General features: G+C 35.7%; 2 protein-coding genes and 1 pseudogene across 2 annotated transcripts; 2 read left to right on the forward strand and 1 right to left on the reverse strand.

Moving 5' to 3' along the window:
- Positions 1–2,617: 2,617 nt before the first annotated feature.
- LOC110268377 (uncharacterized) lies at positions 2,618–3,907 on the forward strand. The gene is made up of 3 exons (XM_021114494.1): positions 2,618–2,729; positions 2,846–3,189; positions 3,902–3,907. Exons 1-3 carry the CDS (start codon positions 2,618–2,620, stop codon positions 3,905–3,907), a joined length of 462 nt encoding a protein of 153 aa, XP_020970153.1.
- An 8,730-nt stretch (positions 3,908–12,637) lies between these two features.
- On the forward strand, positions 12,638–13,141 carry LOC107627799 (protein NRT1/ PTR FAMILY 4.6 pseudogene; annotated as a pseudogene).
- Positions 13,142–20,863: 7,722 nt separating this feature from the next.
- Positions 20,864–25,046, reverse strand: LOC107623829 (Eukaryotic aspartyl protease family protein). The gene is made up of 10 exons (XM_016326211.3): positions 24,401–25,046; positions 23,868–24,006; positions 22,878–23,128; positions 22,508–22,738; positions 22,269–22,407; positions 22,091–22,161; positions 21,872–21,971; positions 21,728–21,788; positions 21,547–21,618; positions 20,864–21,395 (listed from the first exon to the last, which is right to left on the reverse strand). The coding sequence occupies exons 1-10, from the start codon at positions 24,691–24,693 to the stop codon at positions 21,163–21,165; spliced, it is 1,590 nt and encodes a 529-aa protein (XP_016181697.1). The 5' UTR covers positions 24,694–25,046; the 3' UTR covers positions 20,864–21,162.
- Positions 25,047–26,507: the final 1,461 nt, after the last annotated feature.

Here is a 26,507-nt window from a genome sequence, read left to right on the forward strand (position 1 = left end):
ACTTGCTTCATATACAAACTATCTCAAAGAACCTTGTAAGTGTCTCTAAGTTTGTACTAGATAATGGAGTATTCTTTGAATTCTGGCCTTACTTATGTGCTGTAAAATGCCAGGAATCCAAGAAGCTCCTGCTCCAAGGCAGACTTAGCAATGGTCTATATAGATTTTATGATGTACAAATCTCAAGACCAACTAGAAAGTCTGATAAATTGCTAATTACATGAACTGATTGGGATATGTGACATATAATCCTGTTAGCTTTGGGGAATTAGGATTTTTGTAGCTATAAACTAGTTTTTGAACTTAACCCTCTAATCAGAAATAAGTGACCACCAGAGTAGTGGTTAATGAAGGTTAGAGGAAGCTAAATCACTAAGAGATTAGGGTTTAGACATTTACAGTTTGCCATGGAATGAATCATGCATTGTTAAGATAGTTGGTAAGAACTTTTAATCTGAAAAAGTAAACATCTTCGAAACCTTAACTGTTTTCTTTCATTGTTTTACACCAAACCTATTTACTGCTTCCTTTACTCTCTTGATTATTGTTTTATGCGCTTTTGACCATTAAAAACTCTTTCTGATTCACCTAACTAAGTCCAACTGGATAGCCATTGTTGCTCAATCCAGCAATCCTCGTGGGATCGACCCTCACTCACCTGAGGTATTACTTGGATAACCCGGTGTACTTGTCGGTTAAGCTGTGGGAATCTCAAGCACCAAGTTTTTGGCGCCGTTGCTGGGGATTGTTTGTGATTGACAACTACTAGTTGTCTGGTTGCTTAGATTCGGTATTTTTATTAGTTTTGTTTATTTACTTTTTCTTTTAATTTTTTATTTTAAATTCTATTTAGTTTACCATATTTTCAAACTTTGTTTTATTTATTTTTCTTTAATTTTTTATTTTAAGTTTGGTGTCCCTTTAGCGTTTTTCTCTTTTTAATTTTTGAAAATTTTTAAGGTTTTCCTTGTTTTAGTTTTCAAAAATTTTAAGTTATTTTCTCATTCTTATTTTTTTAGATTTCTTAGTTTATTTGCTTACTTTAATTTATTTTATTTCTTATTTTTTTTGGATATCTCACTGGGAGCTCTCTATACTTTGACATAAAGACTCCCACTTTTCTTTGTCTCTTGTTTGTTTATGAGAAAGAACAGGGATAAAGAACCCCTTCTTGAGTTTGATCATGAACCTGAGAGGACCTTGAGGTGGCGCTTGCAACAAGCTAGAGCTTACAAATCCAGGAAAAATCTCAAGGAAACTTTTGAGAAAGAAGCTGAAGAGCCCACCATGAATGCTAATGGTGGAAACGTGAACGCTGATGGGCAGGAAAGGAGAACGCTTGGCTCATACACTGCACCCACTCCTGACTTCTATGGGTGCAGTATAGCTGTACCTGCTATTGGTACAAAGAACTTTGAGCTGAAACTGCAGTTGATCACTCTGGTGCAGCAGAATTGCTAGTTTCATGGACTCTTGCATGAAGATCCAAATTTATTCATCTCTAACTTTCTGCAGATCTGTGACACTGTGAAGCCAAATAGAGTGAATCTTGAGGTCTACAAGCTCATGATCTTCCCATTTGATGTGAGAGATAGAGCAAAGTAGTAGCTTGATTCTCAGCCCAAGGAGAGCCTGGACAAGTGAGACAAGGTGGTCACTGGGTTTCTGACCAAATTTTTTCCACCTCAAAAACGGACTAAGCATAGGGTGGATGTTCCAGACCTTCAAACAGAAAGATGGAGAGTCCCTCTATAAGGCCTGGGAGAGATATAAGCTGATGATCAGGAGGTGTCCTCCTGACATGTTTTCTGAATAGACCAGGCTGTAAATCTTTTATGATGGCCTATTTAAGATGGCCAAGATGTCACTGGATAATTCTGTAGGTGGTTTCCTGCATATGAAGAAGACGCCTGAAGAGGCGAATGAGCTTATTGAGATGGTTGCTAACAACCAATATCTATACACTTCTGACAGGAATCCTGTGAACACTGGGACTACGCAAAAGAAAGGAATCATGGAGGTGGATGCACTGGACGCCATCTTGGCTCAGAATAAGATCATGTCCCAATAGATTAGCATGATCTCTCAACACTTGACCAAGATGCAAGTTTTAGCTATCAACACTCAAGATGCATCCTATGACATGACTAGAAGCTACAACCAAGGGGACATTTGTGACTATGCTCAACCCACCACTGAACAAGTTAATTACATGGGCAACTCTTCTAGAAATTCCAACAATGATTTATATTCGAATACTTTCAATTAGGGATGGAGGAATCACTCTAACTTTGGGTGGAGAGAGCAGTCACAGAAGCCTCAACAGAGCTTCAAAAACAACCAGGACGGATCCAATCAGAATAGGTTCAACACCTGACAGTTTCAGCCTTCTCAGCAGCAACAAGAACACTCTTAGAGCCAAGACACTCCTGACTTAGCCACAATAGTCTCTGAACTTTCCAAGACCATTCACAGCTTTATGCAAGAGACAAGAGTTTCAATTCGAAACTTGAAAGTACAAGTGGGTCAGTTGAGTAAGAGGATACTTGAGAGGCCCCCCAACACTCTTCCTAGTAACACAGAGGTAAATCCAAGAGAAGAGTGTAAGACTCTCATTATGGCAAAAGAGGCCGAGCCTAAGGAGGTGTATGCTGCTGAGAATTTGAAGGAAAGAAAGGCTCAAGAAGAAGCTGGAAAAGCACTATTGCATGCCCATTGGTGGCACAAGAGTCTGAAGTACAACACCTTCAGAAACTTCAAGAAGAGACCAAGAATGAGAAATTCACTCAATTCTTGAAAATCTTTAAAAAGTTGCACATCAATATTTCTTTTGCTGATGTGTTAGAGAAGATGCCTCCCTATATGGCCTTCATGAAAAGCATACTCTCTAAGAAGAAGGCCTTGAGGGGAGATAAAACTGTGGTCTTGACCAAGGAGTGCAGTGTCCTGATTCAGAGGAAGCTACCCAAGAAGATGCCAGACCCCAAAAGCTTCCTGATCCCCTGTACCATTGGGACTATTACATTTGAGAATGCACTGTGTGATCTTGGTTTAAGCATAAATCTGATATCGTTATCTGTGATGAAGAAGCTGAGAATCCAAGAGGCGCAGCCTACAAGGATAGCATTGGAGATGTATAACAAGTCTAGGAAGCAAGCATATGGGCTAGTGGAGAACGTACTGGTCAAGGTTGGAGAGCTCTTTCTCCCTGCTGATTTTGTAATACTTGACATGGGAGAAGAAACAGATGACTCCATCATCCTAGGAAGGCCATTCCTAGCCACTGAAAGAGCCCTCATTGATGTTGAAAGAGGCGAATTAGTGTTGAGGTTACATGAGGATTACATGGTTTTCAAAGTCTTTAAACCTCCACCAATTTCTAATAAAGGAGGTACTTGCATACAGAGCTCAAAGCTTAAGCCCTCCCACTTGGTGGAAAGCCATACAGTACCCCTTGACATCAAACCTAAGTTTAGTGTTGGGCATTCACCACCCACCAAAGATGGAAGAGGCCCCAAAAAGAAAGTACCTAAGGGCTGGAAGAACAAGATGATTTCTACTGAGGACTTCTCACCTGGCATGAAGGTAGTGTTCACTAGAATCCCAATCATACCACATACTGTGAACAGAATCCTGTCTCTAGAGCATGTTGAGCTGATTCATAAGAGTACAGGAAAGAAGTTCACAATGAGGGGTGAAGATCTGAGCCCCTATGATCCTTCTCCTTAGAGGAGCTGCCCGTTAAACTAGTGACGGTAAAGAAGTACTTTTTGGGAGGCAACCCAACCATAAGTAACCTTTAGTTTATTTCAATTTCATTTCAGTTTTATTTTAGTTTGATTTCATATCATTTTATTTTCATAGTTTTCCTAAGTTTTCTAATGTTTGTGATCATGTACAGTGCTAAGAACAAGAACAAGAAGACTTAGACAGAAAAATAGAACACTCTGGAGAAGACATGTTGGAGGCGCTAAACGCCAGGGAGGGCATTTAGCGCCAGGAGAGGAGCAACAAGCATGGGCGTTTCACACAATTCTAGCACCCCTTGGGGCGCTAAACACCAGGGAGGGCGTTTAGCGCCAAGGGTTCTCATCCCCCAAAAAAAGAGGAGATTGATCCCCTACTGGCATTACACGCCAGAACTGGCGTTTAGTGCCCAGCAGGGCAGTTTTGAATTTCGAGAAGAGTTTTGGCCAATGGTTAAACCCCAACCTCCACTTACTTTTAACCATTTAAACTTATCCATTCTCCCTCCTCCTTACCCTTTTTTCTATCCACATTCATCCATCCCATCACCCATCACTTCCCATGATTCTCTCAACTACTCACCTCCCATTCCACCCAATTCACTCTCATCTATCCCATCAATCTCTCCTTCCACAACCTTTCACTCCCAAAATTCAGCCAAATCAGCAGCTATAATAGTAGCAACTCACTCATAAATGCCAAGCAAACAAGCAACCATTCACCCAAAAGAGCCAGCCAAACCAATAACTCTTCACCATCAGCCTCAACCACATTTGACCTCTGGTACAAAAGACTTTGTCACCCATCTAACAATATCACTAGAGCCATCCTCGACAGTCAACAAATCCCTTTTTGTACACCAAAATCGCTTCCCCTTGCAATTCTTGCATCATCAGCAAAATTCACCAACTCCCCTTCTCTCCCTCTCAAACTTAGTACACAAAGCCCTTAGAACTAGTATTCTCTTACCTCTGGGGCCCTTAACCACAACCGAACAGGTCAGGCTTCAGATACTATGTGTGCTTTATTGATGCATGTAGCCGATACACCTGCACCTATCTACTAAACACCAAAAATCAAACCTTCATAATCTTTCTTCAATACAAAACCTTGATGGAAAAACAAAAAGGCAATACCATCAAAGCCCTACAAACTGACCATGGTGGAGGATACCTCTCCAACAGCTTCCAACAGTACCTTAGGAACCAAGAAATTCATCACAGACTTATCTGCTCACATACACACCAACAAAATGGGTGTGTTAAGTGCAAGCACTGCCACCTAACTGAAATAGCTCTCACTCTTTTTTCCCAAGCCTCTCTGCCTCTCTCCTTCTGGGATGAAGCAATTCTAATCTCCACCTACCTAATAAATAGACTTTCCACACTAGTACTGAATTTTAAATCCCACTAGAAGTACTCTTCAACACCACATCACACCACACTATGCCCTGTTAAAACCCTTTGGCTGCTTGTGCTATCCCTGGCTCAGTCCCTACAACAAACACAAATTTGATCATAGATCAACAAGACGCATATTCCTAGACTACGCTCCTGACCATAAAGGCTATAACTGCCTATCTCCTTCAGGTAAAGTCTATACATCCAGAAATGTCATTTTTGTGAGCAAGAGTTTTCCTATCCAACTCTCTTTCTCAACCAATCCCAACCTAACCATACACAACACTCAAACACTGTCCCTCCATCTACATACACCTTTCATCCTCCTTACCCAAACATGCATAATATGCCTCCCACAAACATCAATACTATGTCTTTATCTTTACCTTCTATACCTGTTGAAGTCACTAATATTGTTAAAGCAAATGCTGATAATGTTGAAAATACAGATTCCTTTGAAACCATTCCATTACAGGTGGTGATCGGGCCAGATCTGTAGCCTTCCAATGCTGCACCTCAACCCACATCTTCTCAACCTCACAATCCTGGTCTTGTTGAAACAACCGCTCAAAACAAACACCACATGCAAACTAGGAGCAAAAGTGGAATTTTCAAACCCAAAGCTCTCATTGTAGTAGTGGATCCAGCATTAAGCTCAGTCAGTACCCTACCAAAGTCAATCACTGAGGCACTTGCAACTCCACAGTAGAAAAAGGCCATGGAGGAGGAATACTCAGCACTAATAAAGAATTGCACTTGGCAACTGGTTGACCCACCTCTGCACTCTAAACCCATAGGATGCAGATAGGTTATCAGAATAAAGAAAAATCCTGATGACATAATCCAGAAATATAAGACAAGACTTGTAGCCAAAGGCTTCCACCAACGCCAAAGGGATGACTATGACCAAATCTTCAGTCCTTAGTGCGGTCTGCTACAGTTTGAGTCATGCTTAATGTGGCTCTTGCAAAAGGGTGGAAGATTCATCAATTCGACTTCAACAATGCATTTCTCAATGGGGATATTCACGAGACTGTTTACATGCAGCAACTAGAAGGGTTCAAGGCCTCAAACTCCCTCCAAGTTTGTAAGCTCCAAAGGTCTTTCTATGGACTCAAACAAGCGCCTGGAGCCTGGTTCACAAAGCTCAGCTCTACACTTCAATAATTCGGCTTCACAAGCACCCAATCAGATGTCTCCCTGTTCACAAAGTTCATGTCATCTTCAGCCACATACATCCTGGTGTATGTAGATGACATCTTTATAACTGGTGACTCTGAATCTGAATTGAGACACTCATGACTGAACTTCATAGTACCTTTGCCTTGAAAGAACGGGTGAAATGAACTACTTCCTTGGCATTGAGGTTGTAAAATCCCCTGACAACACAGTGACTCTCAAACAAACAAAGTACATTAAGGACCTCTTGAAAAGGGCAGAAATGACTCATGCAAAATCTGTACCTACCCCCATGACCTCCTCCCTAAAGCTATCTTCCTTTGGAGATGGCTCTTTTAGCAATCCCACGCTGTTCAGGTCCATAGTGGGTGGTCTGCAGTATCACAATCACAAGGCTTGAAATCTCCTTTTCAATGAATAAAGCAGTCCAGTTCTTTCACAATCCTCTTGAGTCCCACTGAAAAGCAGTAAAAAGAATTCTCAAGTACTTAGCAGGTACCATAGAGTATGGTCTCAGGTTCAGCAAATTCACAAACTTCAGGATCTATGGCTTTTGTGATTCTAATTGGGCCAGTTATCACAAGTCAACCAATGGGTATGGCATTTAACTTGGCTCAAATTTGGTCTCATGGGCCAACAGAAAGCAAACAGCAGTGTCGAAGAGCAGCATTGAAGCTGAATTTCAGGGGATTGCAGATACAGTGACTGAAATCATCTGGCTTCAAAACCTTCTCAGTGAAATCAAAATTTTGTGCTCAACAAAACCTGTGGTATACGATGACAATCAAAGTGCAATCCTGCTCTCTGCCAACCGAATTTTGCACAACAAGTCTAAGCATTTTACCCTCAACCAGTCCTTTGTTCGAGACTATGTAACCAGAAAAAAATATTTGTTCAACATATCCCAGCTAAAGACCAACTGGTTGATACCCTAACTAGGGGTGGAAAAAGGTCAGGCGGCCTGCCAGGGGTCTACAGCCTAGCCTGTGTTTGGCCTGGCCTGTTATAAAATAGGCATAGGCTCAGGCTGTTATAAAAGCCTTATTATGTTAATAGGACAGGCCCAAGCTCACTAATTAGCCTGGCCTGGCTTGTCAGGCCTGTTTGGGCCTTTTAATATATAATTATATATATAAATAATTTTTTTTATTATTAACAAAATAATGAGATATTTTAAATTTACTATATTTAATTATAAATAATTTTATATATTTTAAATACCTTAAAGTTTAAAAATTCTTATAAATATTAAATATGACATTTTATATATAAATATGTTTATTAAAAATATTTTTTTAAATAATATTTTTATTTTTACAAAAAAAAAATTAGCAGGCCTTTTAACAGGCTTCAGGCCAGGCCAGGCTGAATAACAGGCCAGGCTTAGTACTTTGAAAAAAGCCTATAGCAGGCTGCAGACCAGGCTCAAGCCAATCAACTACATGACAGGTCAGGCCTGTTTCCACCCCTAACCCTAACTAAACCCCTCTCAGCTACAACCTTTGTCAAATTCAGAAACCTGCTCAGAGTCTTCGGTGCAGCATCATCATAGGCCCTTGTTTTGAGGGGACATGTTAGTGTAGTCACTCTCTAGAAGTTTTCTCTGTTCACTCTCCAGAAGTTGCATATGCCAGCTTAGCTGGAGTTAGTTACAGCTGTTAGTTTCTCAATTAAGTTGCAGCTTCACACCTATACACACTTTGCACTTCACCCATCTAATATAAGAATTAGCTCCCTAACTCTATATCAATTACGTTTTGCAATCACAATGCAGTGCCCTTCTTCTCTCTCTTGCTCTCTGTTCTTCTTGTCTAATTGGCTCCTTTACTCTGTGATTCTTACTCTGTTGCCAGCTACTAATACCTTACAAGATCTAATTAGATTTTTAATTATGAATACTTTCAATTTGTGAATAAATATTCAGTTAACTCTAATTTTTTTTACACTAAGAAGAATCTAATTATAAAATTAAAAGTAATATATACAGTGACAGATCTAGAAAATTTTAACTGTGGGGAAAAAGTTTATATAACATGATAAATATATGTATTATTTAACTCATTTTCAATGTATATTTTATATTTTAATATATATTTTATATGAATTGTTATTTTTTATGTACATTTAGTATGATTGTTGTTATGATTATATTTTGTTATTGTAAAATATGATTAGTATTCAAAATATCTAAGTTATATATTAAAATACTAAAGTACTAATTTAAATAATAATTATAATTAAAAATTTTATTTCTTTAAATTTTATATTTTAAAAAGATTAAGCAATCTTTTTCTTGATAGTATAATCGAAAATTTTCTCTTTCTATATATATCACTATACAATTATTTAGAAATTCACTTTCCAATAATACAATTAGAAAATGACTCTTATTAATATTCAAAATTAGGCAACTTCTTTCAATTAATGTAGTTGCTATAAAAAAACTAAAAATAATTTCAAAAAAGATAAATAATACTTTTTCGAATCAAATTCTAAAAAAGAATATCAATTTTGTTTAAATTTGAGAATTGATTATTTTGACGAATATTTAATATAAAGTTCTTAAATTGACTGTTAAATACTGAAAATTGAGTAAAAAATTATTGTGAGATCAAATTTAATAATTTAATAAAAATAAATAAATATTATTATCATATACTATTCAAAAAATTTTTAAATTAAAGTAGAATATTTACTCTGATTACAACTACATACTTAGAATCATATGTCTCTGAATACAAACATTCATTTAAAAATATATATACAAATTTAATTATAAATTTAATAAAATTATAAAATTAAAAGAATAATTAAATCTAATATTTATGGGCCATTACCTTTTTCATTTCTCTGTTTGAATATACGAGAAAAAAGACGTCCATGTATTGACCTGTGTTTCTACAAATAAATTAGAATGATTAAAAATAATGTAGTTATAAAGAAGCTAACAATAAGTTCTTTTAAGAGAACAGAGTATTATTGATCTTGAAAATTTATTTATTGGTGATTAAAAATTTAGTACAATTAGTGTTTTATATTTTTAAATTTTAAATTTGATATATTAATTTTTTAAATAAATTATTTTTTAACTTTTTATTATGAAGTTGAAATTTAAATTATTATAAATTTAATTAATTAATTATTAAATAATAAATATGATTAAAAAAATGATGTTACACTAACCAGCAATTTATTTTTAATGAAAAAAATTGAATGATCAATTCTTTATCCTAACAATATATGAATATAATGTTATTAATAGGTTAGTTCCTTAATCAAAGTAATCTTAAATTGTTTGAGAACTGTTTTGAATTTTTTTTAAGTGGATTGAGTCGGTTTGCATCAATTTTTCTATTATTATAGGATATTTGTATATTGAAAATCTAAGTATTTAAACATATTAATAAATAGAGAAAGTATGAGGAGACAATAGCTTTATTGTATAATGCGTATAATGGGGATTTAATTGTAATTAAAATTAAATTATAGGTAGTTATTTAATTTTGAATTTTTTCTAATTTGAAATTTGAATTAAATTAGGACTACCTTCAGTTATAGAATCAAAACAACAAACTCCTCTCTCAATCTGCCATTACCTCCTTTCTCTCCATTGCTTCTTCTCTAACCAACCCTTATCTCTCTTCTTCGTTTTCTCAACCCAGATCACCCAAACCATCACCCCCCAGCCAACCAACCACCGTCGCCCACCCTCTCTCTCTTCTCTTTCTGTCCTCTTTCCCCCATTTCTCCCTGTCGTGTTTGCTGCCCCACGCCCCTATTTACGCCTGCCAGCTCCGGCGAGCAACACCTCGGTGCAACCCAACAGCGGCTAAGTTTTGTGCCACTGCGACACTATCATTGCCCCCGTTCTTCTTTCTCTCCTTCATCAACGCAGGTTCCATCCCTTTCCTTGTCTCCGGTTCTTTCTATTTTATTTATTTCATTACTTTTAATTCTGGTTTCTGCATATAGATTAGGCTTAGGACTAGTTAATATCTGTTGCTAGATTGAATATGTTTGCTGGCTGAATTTTATGAGTTGATTGCTGCTTCCATTGAACTGAATGCTCTGTTTACACATGATGCACACCATATGCTCGATGAAATGCCTAAATGAAATCTGTATGGTTAATTCTTATGTATGGCCAGCATTTGACTTAAATTCTATTCTCATAAGGCATTATAATTTACAATTGTGCAGTTTTATGTGATTTCTAATGATGTTTGAGCTTGAATTTTGTTATGCACTTGTTTGTGATTTTTTTTATCAAAACACCAATTTGGTTAAAAATTCAGATGTTATCAATTGTTTGGTAGATTTTTAAGAAATGCATACCATGTTTTATTGAGTGATTTGAATGAAATGGTTTATTCATGTTGGTTTTGAACATAAATGATCACATGCATCATCACTCGTTCTTTGAAGTTTTTGAGCAATTAAAATTGGGTTTCATCAAAATTATTGCTTTTTGAACAAAGGGATGTGTTTATGTGATTATTTTATACTCTTTGACATGAATAAGTGGGCTTATTTATTATTGTCTTGATTATTTTCTTTGTGCTAATTTTGATTAACCCTTGCAAATTCAATACACAATTGCAATAACTTTGCTTTCCAGCCTCAATTCACATACACATGAACACGTAACAAATCATGATGTCGTCGAGGGTGAAAAATCTAATATAGTGAGCAACGTTCATTGAATGCATTGATAATGAATGGTTATTTTCATGTGAATTAGATGTTCATACTCCATGCAAGTGGCGTATTTATTTTTATGTTTAATGCTTACCCAAATGCATCATAAACATTCATGATTCAACCAAATTTATGAAGGTTTTATGTTCATGATATGCTTTTATATATGAGATTGTTGAATATGAAAAATAGCAAATTTTACTATCATTATTAAGATTTAATTTGATCATGAAAATTAAATAGCCAAGAGTTAGTTATCAACGGATGGGCGACTTAATATGCTTCTTGCATGTTCAGTTTGGAATATACATATAATCATACATGATAAACACTAAATGAATAAAAAGAACAACTCCAGTCATCCTTGGCTCTAAAACCGATTTCTGGACTATGTGCTTAGTAGTTGTATCTACTGCATGTTCATGTATGTGATGTATAGTGATATTGTTTATGCTGGACAAAAAGTTTCTTTTTTGGTCTATGTGCTTGGTAGAATGATTGACTTGATTTCTTTTTTATGGTTGCATTGTTTGTGCTGATTAGTGAGGTTTCAAGCAAATGATATATACTAAGGATTTATCTTATTATTTTTTTTTTTTGGAATTGTAGGCCATGCAACTGTCAGATGTTATTGAGGTTGGAAGTGAAGAGATGGATCTTGGTTACGAGGTTTGGACTCTAGAGGTCGGTGCTCATATTGGCCGCAATGAGCCCCACCAATTTGATGGGTTCATGTATTTGTTAAACTCATTCGATAATAGTTAGTTTCTGTTGGACATGACTTTCAGTACGTAATTCATGTATTAGATACTATAGACAAAAACGGTTATCTGGTCGGGAAAGAATGGGTTTATTTTAAAAAAAATTTGGATGTTCGTTTGTAAATATTAATGATGTTCACCGTTATTGTATCCATCCAGATGGTTAATTTATTAGATAATATGGATGTTCATTCTGATTATATGATCCCACTTATTGATTACACGATTATCACTACTCACAAATGTTGGATGTTCATCTTTACATATAACTGGATGTTCAGACAGTGGTCACTATAGCGTCTATTCAGGACGCTTCATGAAATATTGGCTTAATGTCAAAATTTAAGAACTCAATGCTTAACAAATTCAAGTCATTTGACTTTGGAAAAGTAAACATAAATCTCTGGATAAAGACAGGATGTTCGTTATAGTAAGAATCTAGATGGTTATTTTCACAGAAAAAATGGATGTTCACTTTCGCTGTAACATCTGTTCAGAATGCTTCATGGAAACTCGACTCAAGTTCAAATTTCAAGAACTCAAAGCTTAACAATTTCAAGTCGTTCCACTTTGGAAAACTAAAGATAAATCCCTGAATAAAGACATAATTAGACGGATATTCATTTTAGCTAGAATATAGATGGTTCCTTTCACAGAGAAAATGGATGTTCACTTTCATGCATTTTTAAGAATGTCATGCCTGAGTGAATGAAGACCAACATATTCACAAAATTACGAAAGGTAAAAGAGGGTCCACAATACTAAAAAATCCTCCCAATTTTCATGTCAACCATAATGCTAAACTGTTGCCTAGCTCAACTTTCCACCTTCTCAATCCAACAATCATCCACCATGGACACAAATCTTGGTTCCTTCAAGGTCCCACCAGCTTCTCTCCCTGTATTCCCAGGTCTCTTCATCATGGTTCTTGCCCCCATGTACGACTACGCCATCCTCCCATTCGCAAGAAAAATAACCAGAACCAAAACCGGAATCACGCATTTACAAAGAATTGGAACAGGGTTGGTTCTTTCCATAGTGGCCATGGCAGTTGCCGCGTTAGTCGAAACAAAGAGAAAGAAAACGGCGTTGATTCATGGTCTAACGGATTCAACGGAACCTCTTCCCATAACGTTCTTGTGGGTGGCGTTACAGTACTTGTTTCTTGGCTCTGCTGATCTTTTCACTCTTGCTGGGATGATGGAGTTCTTCTTTACTGAAGTGCCATGGAGCATGAGGTCTCTTGCAACCGCCCTTTCTTGGGCTTCTCTTGCCATGGGTTATTACTCCAACACTGTTCTTGAGTCGGCAATGATGGATGTTGACTCCTCAGCAGACGGATGTTCAGCCGCGTGAGGAGCGATGGAGTTCCTTTCCGCAAGGGCGTAGTTGCGACGAAGCTGGGTGCTACAGCTCCGGTCGGAGGAATCGGAGGCTCCACGTCGCACAGGAGCAGATCGGTTGGCTGCAGGTTGATTCGCGAACAGCTGGGCGGCGGCTGGGGTGGGTGGGATCTTGCCGAATGACAATTGGGTTTTGGGGGGGGGGGGGAGAGGGGAGTAGGGTCACGACGGGGATAGAAAGGTTAAAGGGAAAAAATTTGAATTAGTTAAAAATTAGGGGTAAAAGGCCATATAAAATGAGGGTTACTAATGGTTAAATTACATAATTAATTTAGATTGGGCCAAATAAACAGCCCATTGTATGGATTGTATAGATATTTTATTGTCTCCCTAGCGGGATCCTAATAAATATAATTTAATTTTTATGCGTACACTATTGATATATTGTTAGTAAAAATAACTAATTTTTAAACCTACTAGTCATCTAAATGTATGAGTTTGATTAAATAATCGTACAAAATTTTTTATGTTAAATTAAAGTCATTAATAAATACAGTTTTTAAGAATTAAAATTAAAAATTTAAATGTTAAAATGATGACCATATTAAAATCTAAAATAAAAATATTGACATACAAATACAATAATTTACATATGAATTTTTTTTCTTTCAATATTAAGATGTGAATTTATATCCAATAAATTTCATATCTTATATAATAATAAAATTATATTTGTCAATTTGAACACAAAAAATTAAATAACTAACTCATGGCATGACCAGTATTTTTTATTGTCATACTAATTTATAATGTTGATAAAATAAAATGTTGAATAACATAATAGACATAACTTCTTCCTCTTCTTATGGTGGTGGTGGTTATTTTTTATTAAATCAGACAAATACTTTGAGGTGTTTCGAATTTTTATGTCTTTATCCTTTAAATTAATTAAAAAGATAAAATAAAATGAAAATATTTGTGTCTTTGATATGAATTTATATAAGATTTAAATACAAATTTTTATAATTTTATTAAATTTTTAATTAAATCTTTATATTTTTTTTATTAATTAGATCTTTGTAATATATAAAATTTTATAATTAAATTTTTACTGTGATAAAAATATCAGGAAAAATGTTACGGTATAAATTGATAAAAATATCTATACCTATAAAAACGACGTGGCTTAATTTTAAGTGACGCATGGTTACTTATATGCTTATTTTATCAAGCCCAAATTTAAAAACTATGATGCCTTGATTGATAACTGACAATACATGAAATAATTTGTCTGTTTAAAATATAATTAATAATTAAAGTTAATTCTTTTTGTACTGAGCCGAACAAAAATTAAACCAATCATAAATTTTACCCTAAAGTCTAAAACAACTAAATGTTAGCTTTCTCTATTTTTTTGTTGTTATCTCTTTTTTTTTAACATTTTATTTTATTTTATACATTTAAATATAACAAAATAAAATTTATTTTAACCAAAAAATAAAAATCTATTGACGTCCTCTTCCTAAACTAGACAACCTCCTCCTTTTATTTCATTTCTCCTATTTATGTTATTAAGATTATCTCTTATAATTATTTAGAATTTTAAATGTTATTTATAAAAGAATTCTAATTTTCAAGTAAAATAAAATTTATTTGATATAAAACAATCAATTTCTGTTAAATAATTTGGTCTCATTTTTGTTAAATAATAAGTCTTTTAATAACTATTGATTGGTACACTATTAATAAAATTTTCTTTAAAAAATATTAGTCAAAGATTTAATTAGATTATTAATTGTAAGTATCTTCAATTTTTAAAAAAATATTTCGTTAATTCTAATATTTTTATATTGATAAGGACCTAATTATAAAATTAAAAACAGTATAGGAACCCAATTAAAAAAAATATAGACCTAATTACAATTTTGATCAAACTATAGAAATTAATAAAATAATTAAACCATAATTAAATTAGTTCTGCAAAAAAATTGTAATATTATATGTGTATAGCAAAAAATGATTTATTTTGATAAATATAAAAACCAATTTAATAGTGTATTATTTTTCTTTTTTTTTTTTTTTTTTACTAAAAATAAGAGACTCGAACCCACAATCTCTTAATTGAGTATAGGGAAACTATGCCATTTGAGCTATAACTCATTGGCTATATTATTTTTCTTTTCATAAAACTATTTTGGTGTAATATCATTTCAGTTCATCACATTAGCAGTATTTAGTGTACCAATGAATAGTTATTAAAAGATTTATTATTCAACAAAAATGAGACCAAAATATTTAAAATTATACCAAGTTATTTAACAGAAATAATTATTATTATTATTATTTTGAATAAAGGGAGCTCAACACAATAAAGTGGAGCATAAAAGAAAGTACAAAAAAACAAGGCATAAACACAAATAACCAAGTATAATCCGTTGTCATTTCCGACATTGCCATCAACAACCAAACGGATTAACTCCACACCATTCCCTATAATTCAAGAAAGACATAATCTTTACTCCTTCAACATTTGTCTCTAAGCTCTGAAAAACTCTGCTGTTCCGCTCTAACCAAATATTCCAAATAACCGCACAGAATTCTATCAGCCATTTCGTTTGCTCAGACTTGCCACCTGGTACATCAGTCCAACTCCCATAGAACTCTTTAACTGTACCCGGAGCGGCCATTGCTCTATCAGCACACGTCAACCAAGCACACCACATATGCCACGTAAACTCACATGCGAAAAATAAATGATGAACTGATTCTATGTCCTTTTTGCACAACACACATATATTGTCATTATGATTAATAATGCCAAGTCTACTCAACCTCTCCTTCGTGTTGACTCTGCCTACTAAAACAAAACATACAAATAGTTCAACTCTTGGAGGAACCAAGCCTCTCCAAATGGAACTAGCGAACATGTAGTTCGTGATGTCCTCTGAGAGAGTCTTGTTCTGCAACACCTGCACAAAAGAGTTAGTAGAAAAAAACACCTTTTTTTTTTATCAAATTTCCATACAACGGAATCCGCTCTATCAACTGATAATCTTACGCCACGTAACCGTTCGCGAAGCTGATCGAGCAACTCTATCTCCCATTGGAAGAGTTCCCTCCTCCATTGGAAGTTCCATACCCACTCTAGCCCATCCCAAAACCCACAGTCCCCTATTACAGATCCTTGTTGATTTGAAATAAAAAAGTGTCTCGGAAAATATTCTTTCAAAGATCCACCTTGTAACCAAACATCCTCCCAAAAGCGAGTGCTTCTGCCATTTCCCACTTCCATGGACAACCCACTGATCATCATGGCTCTTACCTGGTGCTCCTTAAAATTTAGCTGGCAAATATCCTTCCACGGGCCCCCTCTTGATGGCAAGAGCTGATTTGACAACATTACAGTTGGGTCCAACTGATTACAAGAGCATACAACCTTCTTCCAAAGCGGGTAGTCCTCTTTTGAGAAGCGCCACCACCACTTGAATAGAAGCGAAGCATTTCTAACACATCTCCCACTCCCAAGCCACCTAGTTTTTTGGGAGCTTGAACTACCTCCCATTTCACCAGTGGTATCCCATTTTTTCCATCTTCTTTACTCCATAAGAATCTTCTCTGTAGTCCAATTATCTTTTCTGCAACCCCCTTTGGCATCTTATACAAGTTTAAGTAGTAAATTGGCAGGCTATTGAGAACAGATTTTATGAGGACCAACTTACCCGCTTTGTTAAGAGATCTAGCTTTCCATAAGCTCAGCTTGTCTTCCACCTTATCTATGATTGGTTTTCAGGTCTTCACCAACCGAGGATTAGCGCCAAGAGAAATTCCTAAGTATCTGACAGGTAACATCGCTTCGGCACATCCCAACAAATCACATATATTCCCGACCCATTCCTTCTCACAGTTAACTGGAATTAGGCTCGACTTCTCAAAGTTGATACTCAGACCAGACATTAGCTCAAAACAACGCTAGAGCCTCTTATAATTCACCAGTGTCTCCGTTTTCTGTGGACAAAATAGGGTTGTATCATCCGCAAATTGAAGATGCAACAATTCTATGTTGTCCCTTCCCACCATTAGTGGAGAAATTCGGCCATTCCTTACCACTTCTCCCACCATCCTGTGCAGAACGTCAACAACAAGAACAAACAGAAAAGGAGAGAGAGGATCTCCTTGTCTAAGTCCTCTCTCCATCTTGAACGGCTTGGATGGTGACCCATTGATCAATATCGACATAGACGCTATACTCACACATTCCCTCACCCAAGCCCTCCATTTAAGACCAAAACCCATTTTCTGCAGCACTATATCCACAAAACTCCATCTCACTCTATCATAGGCCTTTTGAAAGTCTAGTTTAACAATTGCTGCCTGTTTCTTCCGTAGCTTCAGCCATTGGACAGTCTCACAAGCAATGAGGGCACCATCATGTATCTTGCGGTCCTTTACAAACGCAGACTGAGTCTCCCCAACCAGATGTGGCATCACTAAACGCATTCTTCTTACCAGCACTTTGGATATCACCTTATAAATACAGCCAACCATACTAATCGGTCTTAAGTCTTTGATTTTCTTGGCCCGCACAAATTTAGGAGCCAGCGCCACCCAAGTAACGTTAGCATCTGTTGGTAGCTTCGAATTCTGGAAAAACCCCAACACAGCTGCAGTAAACTCCTGACCAAGCTCATCCCAATATTTCTTTATAAAGTTCATATTATAACCATCGCTACCTGGTGCTTTAGTGGATTCACAATCCCAAACTGCCTCTCGTACTTCCTCAGATGATGGCATTTCCTCTAGCATTGTGGCCTCCTCGTCATTAATCTGCTTAACTAACCCGTCACGGATTCCAATCACAGGAGCATACTCATGCCTATACAGTTCTTTATAAAAACCCAAGATCACATTCTTTATCCTGGCCTGATTCCGTACCAACCTTCCATTAATCACTAAAGAATCGATCTTGTTGTTCCTCCTTCTGGCCGACGCTAAGTTATGGAAGTACCTAGTGTTCTTGTCCATATCTCTAGCATGTTGGGATCGGGACATCTGCTTCCAATGAATCTCTTTTCTGACATACCACTTCGCACAGCAAGTCACCAGAGCCTTCCTCCTAGCCTCCATTGTTCCGTCATAACTACCATCACTAACCATATCATCAACCTTCTTAATCTCTTCCTCAAACATCTTTATCCTGCTATCCATGTCCCCAAAGTTATCCTTGTTCCATTTCCTCAGCGGTACTGTCAACGCCTTCAACTTGTTTGTGAACATACCATCTCCCAAGTTCCTCCACTCTTCCTTCACCAACTTCAGAAACCCTTCATGTATAAACCAGAAATCCAAACTACGAAAAGGTCTCGGACCCGCACAAATTCTAAAATCTTCTAATATCAATGGGCAATGATCTGATAGGCCTCTCGATCCTCCTTTCAAGCGAGTATCTGGAAACTCCTCAAGCCACTCCAAATTGACCAATATCTTATCAATGCGGCTACAAGATCCACCTCGAAACCATGTGAATTTCTGATCAGTTAGCGGTAAATCTACTAACTGTAAATCTTGCACCCATTCCTTAAAATTCTCCGTAAATGCTGGTAAACTAACAGCGCCTTTTCTTTCTTCCAACCGAAGTATCTCATTAAAGTCTCCCATGAAGAAAAATGGAACCTGACATTGACCCACAATATAACTTAGCTCCTCCCACATCACCAGTTTCTCACTCCGAACATGTGCACCATACGCCAAGAGAAACCAACAAGAAAATGACTCTGAGAAATCAAAGGAGTAGATAACAACCCATACCAACAAGTCATTCCCGAAATCAAAGGAGTAGCTAGGAATTATGATGAAGTTCTAGAACTTACTGAGATAAGTAGAATGACTCTGAGAACAACGGCGTCGGTTTTGGTTGGGTGGAAACCTCCAGAAAATGGTTGGAGTAAAATTAATGTTGATGGATCAGTCCTCCAAGCTTCTAGTTCAGGGGCTTGCAGTGGAATTATCAGGGATTCCAATGGTCTGGTGTTAGCTGGTTTTATGATGAACATTGGCAAGGTTACCATTACAGAAGCAGAATTGTGGGCAATTTATATGGGCCTTAAGATTGGAATTGATATGGGATTTAACAAGATTAAGGTAGAATCTGACTCTACTTGCGCAGTTAGGTTGATTCAGAATAGCTCAACCTCCTTCCATGGAAGCACGACCCTCATCCGTGCCATCAAAGAGCTTCAAACCAAGCCAGGAGAGTTTGAAATTGATCATATTCATAGAGAAGCCAATTTTAGTGCAGACGAGCTTGCTAAACACGCCCATAGCCTACTGGTGGGTCTTCATCAATTTGTTGCTCTACCCCCTTTCATTACTCATACGTTGGATGCAGATAGAAAGGACATGAAATTTGCTAGAGTGATGAGTGTTTAGGTTTTCTTTTGTTTTTCTGGGGTCTTATACCCCCTTTTCCCATAAAAAAAAAAATTATACACTTGTCATTTAATAAACTTATACACTTGTCGTTCAATAAACTTATTACTATTCTCCTATTATATATTAATAGAAATAGCTTAATAGATTCTTTTCCTATATTATAAAAGGGACACCTTTAGTTAGGAAACGAGAAGGGAAGTTACAACACAAGGCCTACACCATTTATATGACGACAATGTGTCAAGCATAAATTATATCCCAATAATGATTTTGATATTCCAAGGTCTCTATTCTTTTCTATAAATAAAATGATTTAAAATTCTGTATTTTTCAGACAAAGCATGGGGGGAAACCATGTTCAACCGTTGAATTCATCAAACTTATATTTATTTGTGCTTACAAATATATTACTAATGTTGGACATACATCTAACTCTTGGATATCTCATCATCAATCTTGAGTACCTTAAAAACATGATTTAAAATATAGTTTTGTCATGTTATACCAGTTTCTTTTAATAACATAAACTCAAATTTTTGTGAATCTTAAATGCAGTTTGCGGTTTTCAAAAACCTTAACTGTCTACACCCCCTCTCAATCTCAGGTAAATTTTATCTTGTAAACTACTAGTTGTCCTCTGACTTTCTTTGCAAACTAGTTATCATATGAACTTCCTTTCTGTTGAATGTTGACTACAGATAATGGAAAAATATCAATTTCAGCTGGTACAATGGCATCCAATATTGAGCAGAATTACGTGCATGAAGAAAATAATTTGACAGTTAGGTAGGAATATTATCGTTGAATGATAATCTCCCTATGAAATAGCAAACTTTACTTGGACCTACTAAAAACTTATTCAAGGATTTAGCATTTTATATCCAAGTATATCATGTATAAATAGCTTGAGCTATTCAATCAGGAGTATATATATATATATATAAGTGAGCTTGAAATATTTTTCTTCCCTATCTTTTTTTTTTTTTTTTTTAACATAGCTTGAACTATTTAAATGACTTATATTCAGACTATTTTAATACAGAATTTGGCAAGTGAGGATGCACAAAAAGCACAATATTTAGCACAGTTCACAAGAGTTTCAAGTAGGACTTGCAACGTGAGCAAACAAGTCGATTACAGTCAATATCAGCCAAATTTTTAAAAATTATATTTTTTATCTTAAATTATAAATCTTAAACCCTAAATCCTAAATTTTAGATCCTCCAATTTTTACAATTAAAAAAAAAATTGACTTTGGCTAATGAAAAATTAGTTTCCTATACTTAATCTTTAGGAAAATAGCAAATTTGAATGTAAATAGGCTGGTCTTTACTCTTTACTCTTTCGGACAAGAAGCAAATTAATTTACATAACCTCGCCCCAAGAACAGTGGGGGTTAACAGGAAAAAGAAAATGGTCCGTTACAAGCCGCAAGGAATTAAATGCTGGTAATGTTGAAAACTAACAGCATTATATGGCGTGAGATCTAAATTACTTACAAAGCTAGGAGGACAAAATGTTAACAGATTTGGATATACATATACATGTAAAGCTATCTAGACACTAGACATGCTACATATGAAAATACATAAGAAAGTGAAGGTCTCATAAGAAGGCTACTAGAAGTTGGAATAGCAGAAACAAATAACAGTGCCAATGATGCCGGCATGAGATCGTCAAAGACGTAGCACCAGAAGGTTTGCGAGGAGCTGTTCCGGCAACAGCTGGGGCAACCGCATTCCCCTTAGTTCTCTGCTGCTCATCTGCCGGTAATGGGTTCGAGGCTGTCTCGTTTGGAGGCGAAAGGGGCATTGCCTTACCTAGATTGAGATCCTTACCTACAGATTCATATAGCATTTAAGCAAAAAGGGAGTTGGGGATACAGATTCACTATGTTTTTTAATTTTTAACTTAAGATTTAGAAGCATATAGATTTGAATTAAATCAGCATTTGATTTTTTATTCATATGATAAGGAGAAACGACTCACAATTTGACCGTGACCATGCTAACTTCTTGTTTTCTTGATCAAATACCAACCGATATCCCGTCATGAAGTTCTCTGCAAAAGGTTATATTTATATTAGCTTTGGGGTCAAAATAAGTATCTTTTTATCCTATAGAATAGGGAGCAATCAATAGACTTTGCCATAGAAAATATGTAAACTTACGTCCTATTGTTCCCATATCCCCTTCAGCTGGCTCTATGGCTAAACAAAATGCAGTTGTTTTCTGCACAAAATGGATCAGTCCTCAGGATTTAGAGGACAACCAATATAACAAGGCGAGAAAACAATCACTTAATCTATACCAACCTGATTGACATTGAATACAAACACAGGATTATAGACCACAAAGCTGTTATTCTGCTGGAACATGAGTGTTAAGGTGGGAATCTTTGGCAAGTCTTGTGAACTGAATGAACAAAGATTTTTAAAAGGAAAAAAAAAATGGAGAAATTATAGCAATCATCCATTTAGGACACCCAAACATTGAGGAGAAAAGTACAAATGAGTGAGATAGAGTATATTCACCTGGAAGCATAACAATACTCCCAGGGAGTATCTTTGAAAGTAGCTCTTGAAGCATTTACCTTTTTATCAAACTGCCACAAATATAAACATATTAAGCCAGCTGTGAAGGATTTACATAAGTACAAATGTACAATAACAACTAATAATTGTCTACATCAAATTCTAAAAAACGAAGTACCTCCTCTGCTATGGATTCATACACATGCCCAGGAAGAAATGTAAATGATGTTCCACTATCAACCTGTGCTTTAAAACTTGTCATTTTGAGACAAGAATTCCCAATACAACATGTCTCCACTCCAATAATGTATGTTGAACTAACAAGCAAATTCATCACAATTAGCATGATGGAGTTTTCTAAAGTACTTCAATGCAAAAGATTGAAAACTGACTTAAAGCACATAGATAGTTCCATACTATATTCCATTGAATGGCAAGAATGAAGTAGACTGTTGTTGGATGGATGATCCCTGGTCCCCAAAAAACATGCGACCAGAACCATCAGCATTAAAACATAAGGAAAAAGAATCATGGATTAGTCCTGATTTTGCAAGAATACTTGGAACTGAACTCTCCCCAGGTCCCAAACCCATGAGGCCATCCGGAGCTATCCCATCTAAATACCCGCCACTCTGCTTCATACCACACCTGCACTCGTAAAAAATGAAGTCGGAAAAAATAAAATAACGTAAAATCAGGCAACTATTTCTAACACAGTGAAACAGAAACACTATCATTCATCAGGGGAGTGATGTTTAGTAATTAAGATAGGAAAACGCAGTCACACCCGATAACAACCGAAGCCTGAACAGAAGTGTTAGATCCGCCAGCACTACCGCCACCTCCTGATTGAAGATGCAATATGTCCTCAACCAACAATCCAGAACTCGATGTATTTTCTGATACGTAATTGATTGTGTATGGACACTGCTGCTTGGAACTCTTACAGTTTGAACCCGGATCACATAACTGATGGCTGCAAGACAGAGGCTTGCTGGATCTTGAACGAGAAGGACTATACTCATTCAGATCTCTATCCTGCATAATAGATGCCCCAAACATGAGGGAGCACCTGCCAATCAATTATTGCAAAATAAGTGCTAATTGCTAAACCTATCTCGTTATTGTCTCTTAGCTTACCCTCTAACTTCATTGAAAATGGAGTTATATTTAACATTAAACACTTTAGTCTTTTGACCGGATATCTTGACTGATATTACTGTGAGATTAACACTAGGGGAATTGTCATGATTGGCCTCCTATTAACAATTTGATTTCCAATTAAGGCTATGTTTAGAAAAGAGAGTTTTAGAGGGACAAGGCTAGTAGGGTTTTCATTATATATATATATATGTTGGCACTTGCTCAAGTACTTTACACTTGGTTAATTCAAGTGGTTCAACATTTATTTACCTTAAAACAAAATCCCATGTATAAGTCTGACAGATTTTTTATTATTTATTATTATTAAAAAAAACACCTGGTATTTTGGGAGCTTTCCCCTGTAGTAAAGCCAGACTTGACTCAAACAGCATTCTAGAGACTAATGGCTTATACTATGACTTCCTAACTTCAAAAACAAGAACTATGTACCTTCCCTTCAAAGCCTACCATTCAAACATAAGTAGTTCTTGCATGATGGAATGCTAAATTATTGTTTTAAATTGCTACAATCACACAACTGCAATTGCTACCATAATATTACAGTTTTAACAACCATGGCAAATCATATAGATAGATAGATAGATAGATAGATGAACAGGATTAGGCAGCATACCAGAGGGGCATAGTAACTGGCAGACAAGGGAGCGCACTGTATGCAATCACATGGAACCCATAACAGATCACTCCCAGCATCCAATGCCACTAAAAACGAAATACTCGGTGTCCCTATATCAATCCAAGTGTAATGCAACCTAACCATCACAAAAAGTTAAAAAAAAAAAAATTAATAATAAAAAAATAAAAAATTAAAAAATTACATTGAGAGTAAATGCGGTCTTCGGCACCTGACCATTTGCTCAAATGATTAATTCAACTAATTGGTCTAAGTGGCCCACGGTGACCTAGTGATGGTTAAAGGGCCGCTTAGACCGGTATCAGAAATGATTGAGGACTGGTCGGGGAGTTTCAAATTGTAGAGGGTCGTAATGGTCAGGGATGGGCATTTACTCTTACGTTAATTTCACCATTTACTAATACCATGCTACATAAAAATAAAAAATAAGTCTAAGCAATACAAATTCAATGTTCACCAAAAAAAAAAAAAAAAACAAAAAACAAAAAAGAAAATACTATTAGCTTAGTTACCAGCCGAAGTCGTTGCCGGGTGCCATCGTTTTGGCACCGCGAGAAGGAAAGAGGAGCTGGCGAGCGCCGAGCCTGATCTTATCACTTTGTAGAAGCATCTGGTAATAGAGAATGGTTCGCCGGTCCGGAACCGAACCGGGCCGGTGGCGAACCAGGTTCAGTTCTCGGGAGAAGCGGTGAATCAGCTTGGCCGAGAAGGTGGACGGTTGCAACGGCATTGGGAAAGCCGTTGGAGAGAGCATCAGCAATAACGAGGAGAGTAACAGAATAGCAACTACCGACCGTGTCCGCATCGAGATCGGAGAATCGAGATCTATGCGAGCACTTTCTCCTATACGATTTTTAAGTGCAAGTGTTTTGTGTGTGAGTGATTAGCGGGTAAACGAGGGATTAAGATGTGTTAATTAGTGTGATTAGAGAGAAAGAGGGGTTTGTCTGAGGGAGGATTTGAGTTTGAACGACGGGGAAGCGTGTCGTCGTTGGTGTGTGTGTGTGGAGGAGGGTACTGTGTGTTTGTGACTTGTGAGAGTGAGAGTGAGAGTGTGGGTGTAGCTGTGTCTGGATAAAACAAAACAAAACAAAACAGCACATAATTTATGTTACTGTGTATTTGTTTATTAATGGGAAAGGGAACGGTGATGGCCTCATGGTGGGTTTGATGTGAAATGATTATTTGTCCTTTTTGAGTTTTTTTCCTCTCCATTACACATTGTTTGGTTTAATAGAAAATTGGTAGAAAGAAAATGAATGGAAAGAAAATGAATGAAAAATGATATTTTTCTTTGTTTGGTTATGAAAGAAAATAGGAAGGAAAGAAAATTTTTGTATGGATCCCACTAAAAAAATTTTCTTTCCATCACAAGCAAGAAAATAAGAAGAAAAGTGCTATATTTTTGTATTTTTAATATTATCCTTAGTTATATTATTATTAGCAAATATTAATATAAATTTAATTTAACATATTATTATAATAAAAATTTATATTTAAATATTATATGTATTAGATAAATAATTTAAATCAAATATATAAAATTATAATATTTTATAATATTTATAAAATATAATAAAACATGAATAAATAAAAATATTTATACTTTATTTTATGATAAGGGTATTAATATAATTTTATACTATTATGATTTTCTTTCTTCTCATTTTTCTTTCCATCCGAACAAAAGAAAATTTTTTCTCTATTTTCTTTTCATCTATTTTCTATTAATCCAAACAACACACAAATAACTTAATTTTTTTTCCATTTTCTTTCCTCTTATTTTCTTTCCTCTTATTTTCTTTCCTTTCATTTTCTTTTCAACATCCAAACAAACCCTTAAAGTAACTGTTTTAACCTGGCTAAAATTAAAAAAAAATAATAATAAATAAATCTCTGATTTTTTTGTCACAAGAACATTTAAACTTTTGAAGATTGAAAAATATATTTAAGTTTTTAATCTTTTTAAAATTAGGACACTTAGACCTTGTCTGTCCATCTGAACTTATAAAATGTAATGAAAATATGAAGTAAATGTTGTTTTGCAGATATGGTCGTTATGATGTGTCACATGAATGTGTCAAAAAAATTTAAAAACAAAAAAGCTCCCAAAAAATTAAAGGACATATTAGTTTTTTTATTTTTTATTTTTTTTATCTCTTTTGAAATATAGGACCTCCTCCTTTCTCTTCATTCTTCAAGTCTTTTCTCCATTTCGTCTTAGACACAAAATTATCTTTTTTTTTTTCTCTTCAAACCTCCGTCAATAACAAAACAAATAAAAAGAAAAACTTTTTATTCTTTTTCAAAAATCACTGCCGACGATTATAATCACTGCTATGTCGGCGTCACACCCCTCCTCCAATCTCATCCTTGACTCCCTCAGCCCCTTGTTGGCTTTGATTCTTACCCAACATCATTGTACAGTTTGTCGCTGCATTTGACAACTACACTTGTGGCCTTGATGCTAGCTACCACCGTCAATGTTAGCTACCACTGACTCTAAATTAAGAATTCTCCTTTTTGTCCCACTTGGAGATCCTTCTAATGTCAATTTTCTGAAATTTTCAAGTGAAGTTAGGCGGTTTTCAATTCTCTGGGACAGCAGAAATGACACTA

Source organism: Arachis ipaensis, chromosome B10, assembly GCF_059453495.1.
Source record: "Arachis ipaensis isolate K30076 ecotype BB chromosome B10, ASM5945349v1, whole genome shotgun sequence".
Classification (NCBI taxonomy): Eukaryota; Viridiplantae; Streptophyta; class Magnoliopsida; order Fabales; family Fabaceae; genus Arachis; species Arachis ipaensis.

Coding starts and splice junctions, on each gene's coding strand:
- LOC110268377 (XM_021114494.1), top strand. CDS start 2,618: ATGGCAAAAGAGGCCGAGCCTAAGGAGGTGTATGCTGCTGAGAATTTG. Junction 2,730..2,845: donor TGCCCATTGGTGGCACAAGA/GTCTGAAGTACA, acceptor CTGATGTGTTAG/AGAAGATGCCTCCCTATATG.
- LOC107623829 (XM_016326211.3), bottom strand. CDS start 24,693: ATGCGGACACGGTCGGTAGTTGCTATTCTGTTACTCTCCTCGTTATTG. Junction 24,007..24,400: donor CCCGGCAACGACTTCGGCTG/GTAACTAAGCTA, acceptor TGTGATGGTTAG/GTTGCATTACACTTGGATTG. Junction 21,789..21,871: donor TTGTATTCAATGTCAATCAG/GTTGGTATAGAT, acceptor CATTTTGTGCAG/AAAACAACTGCATTTTGTTT.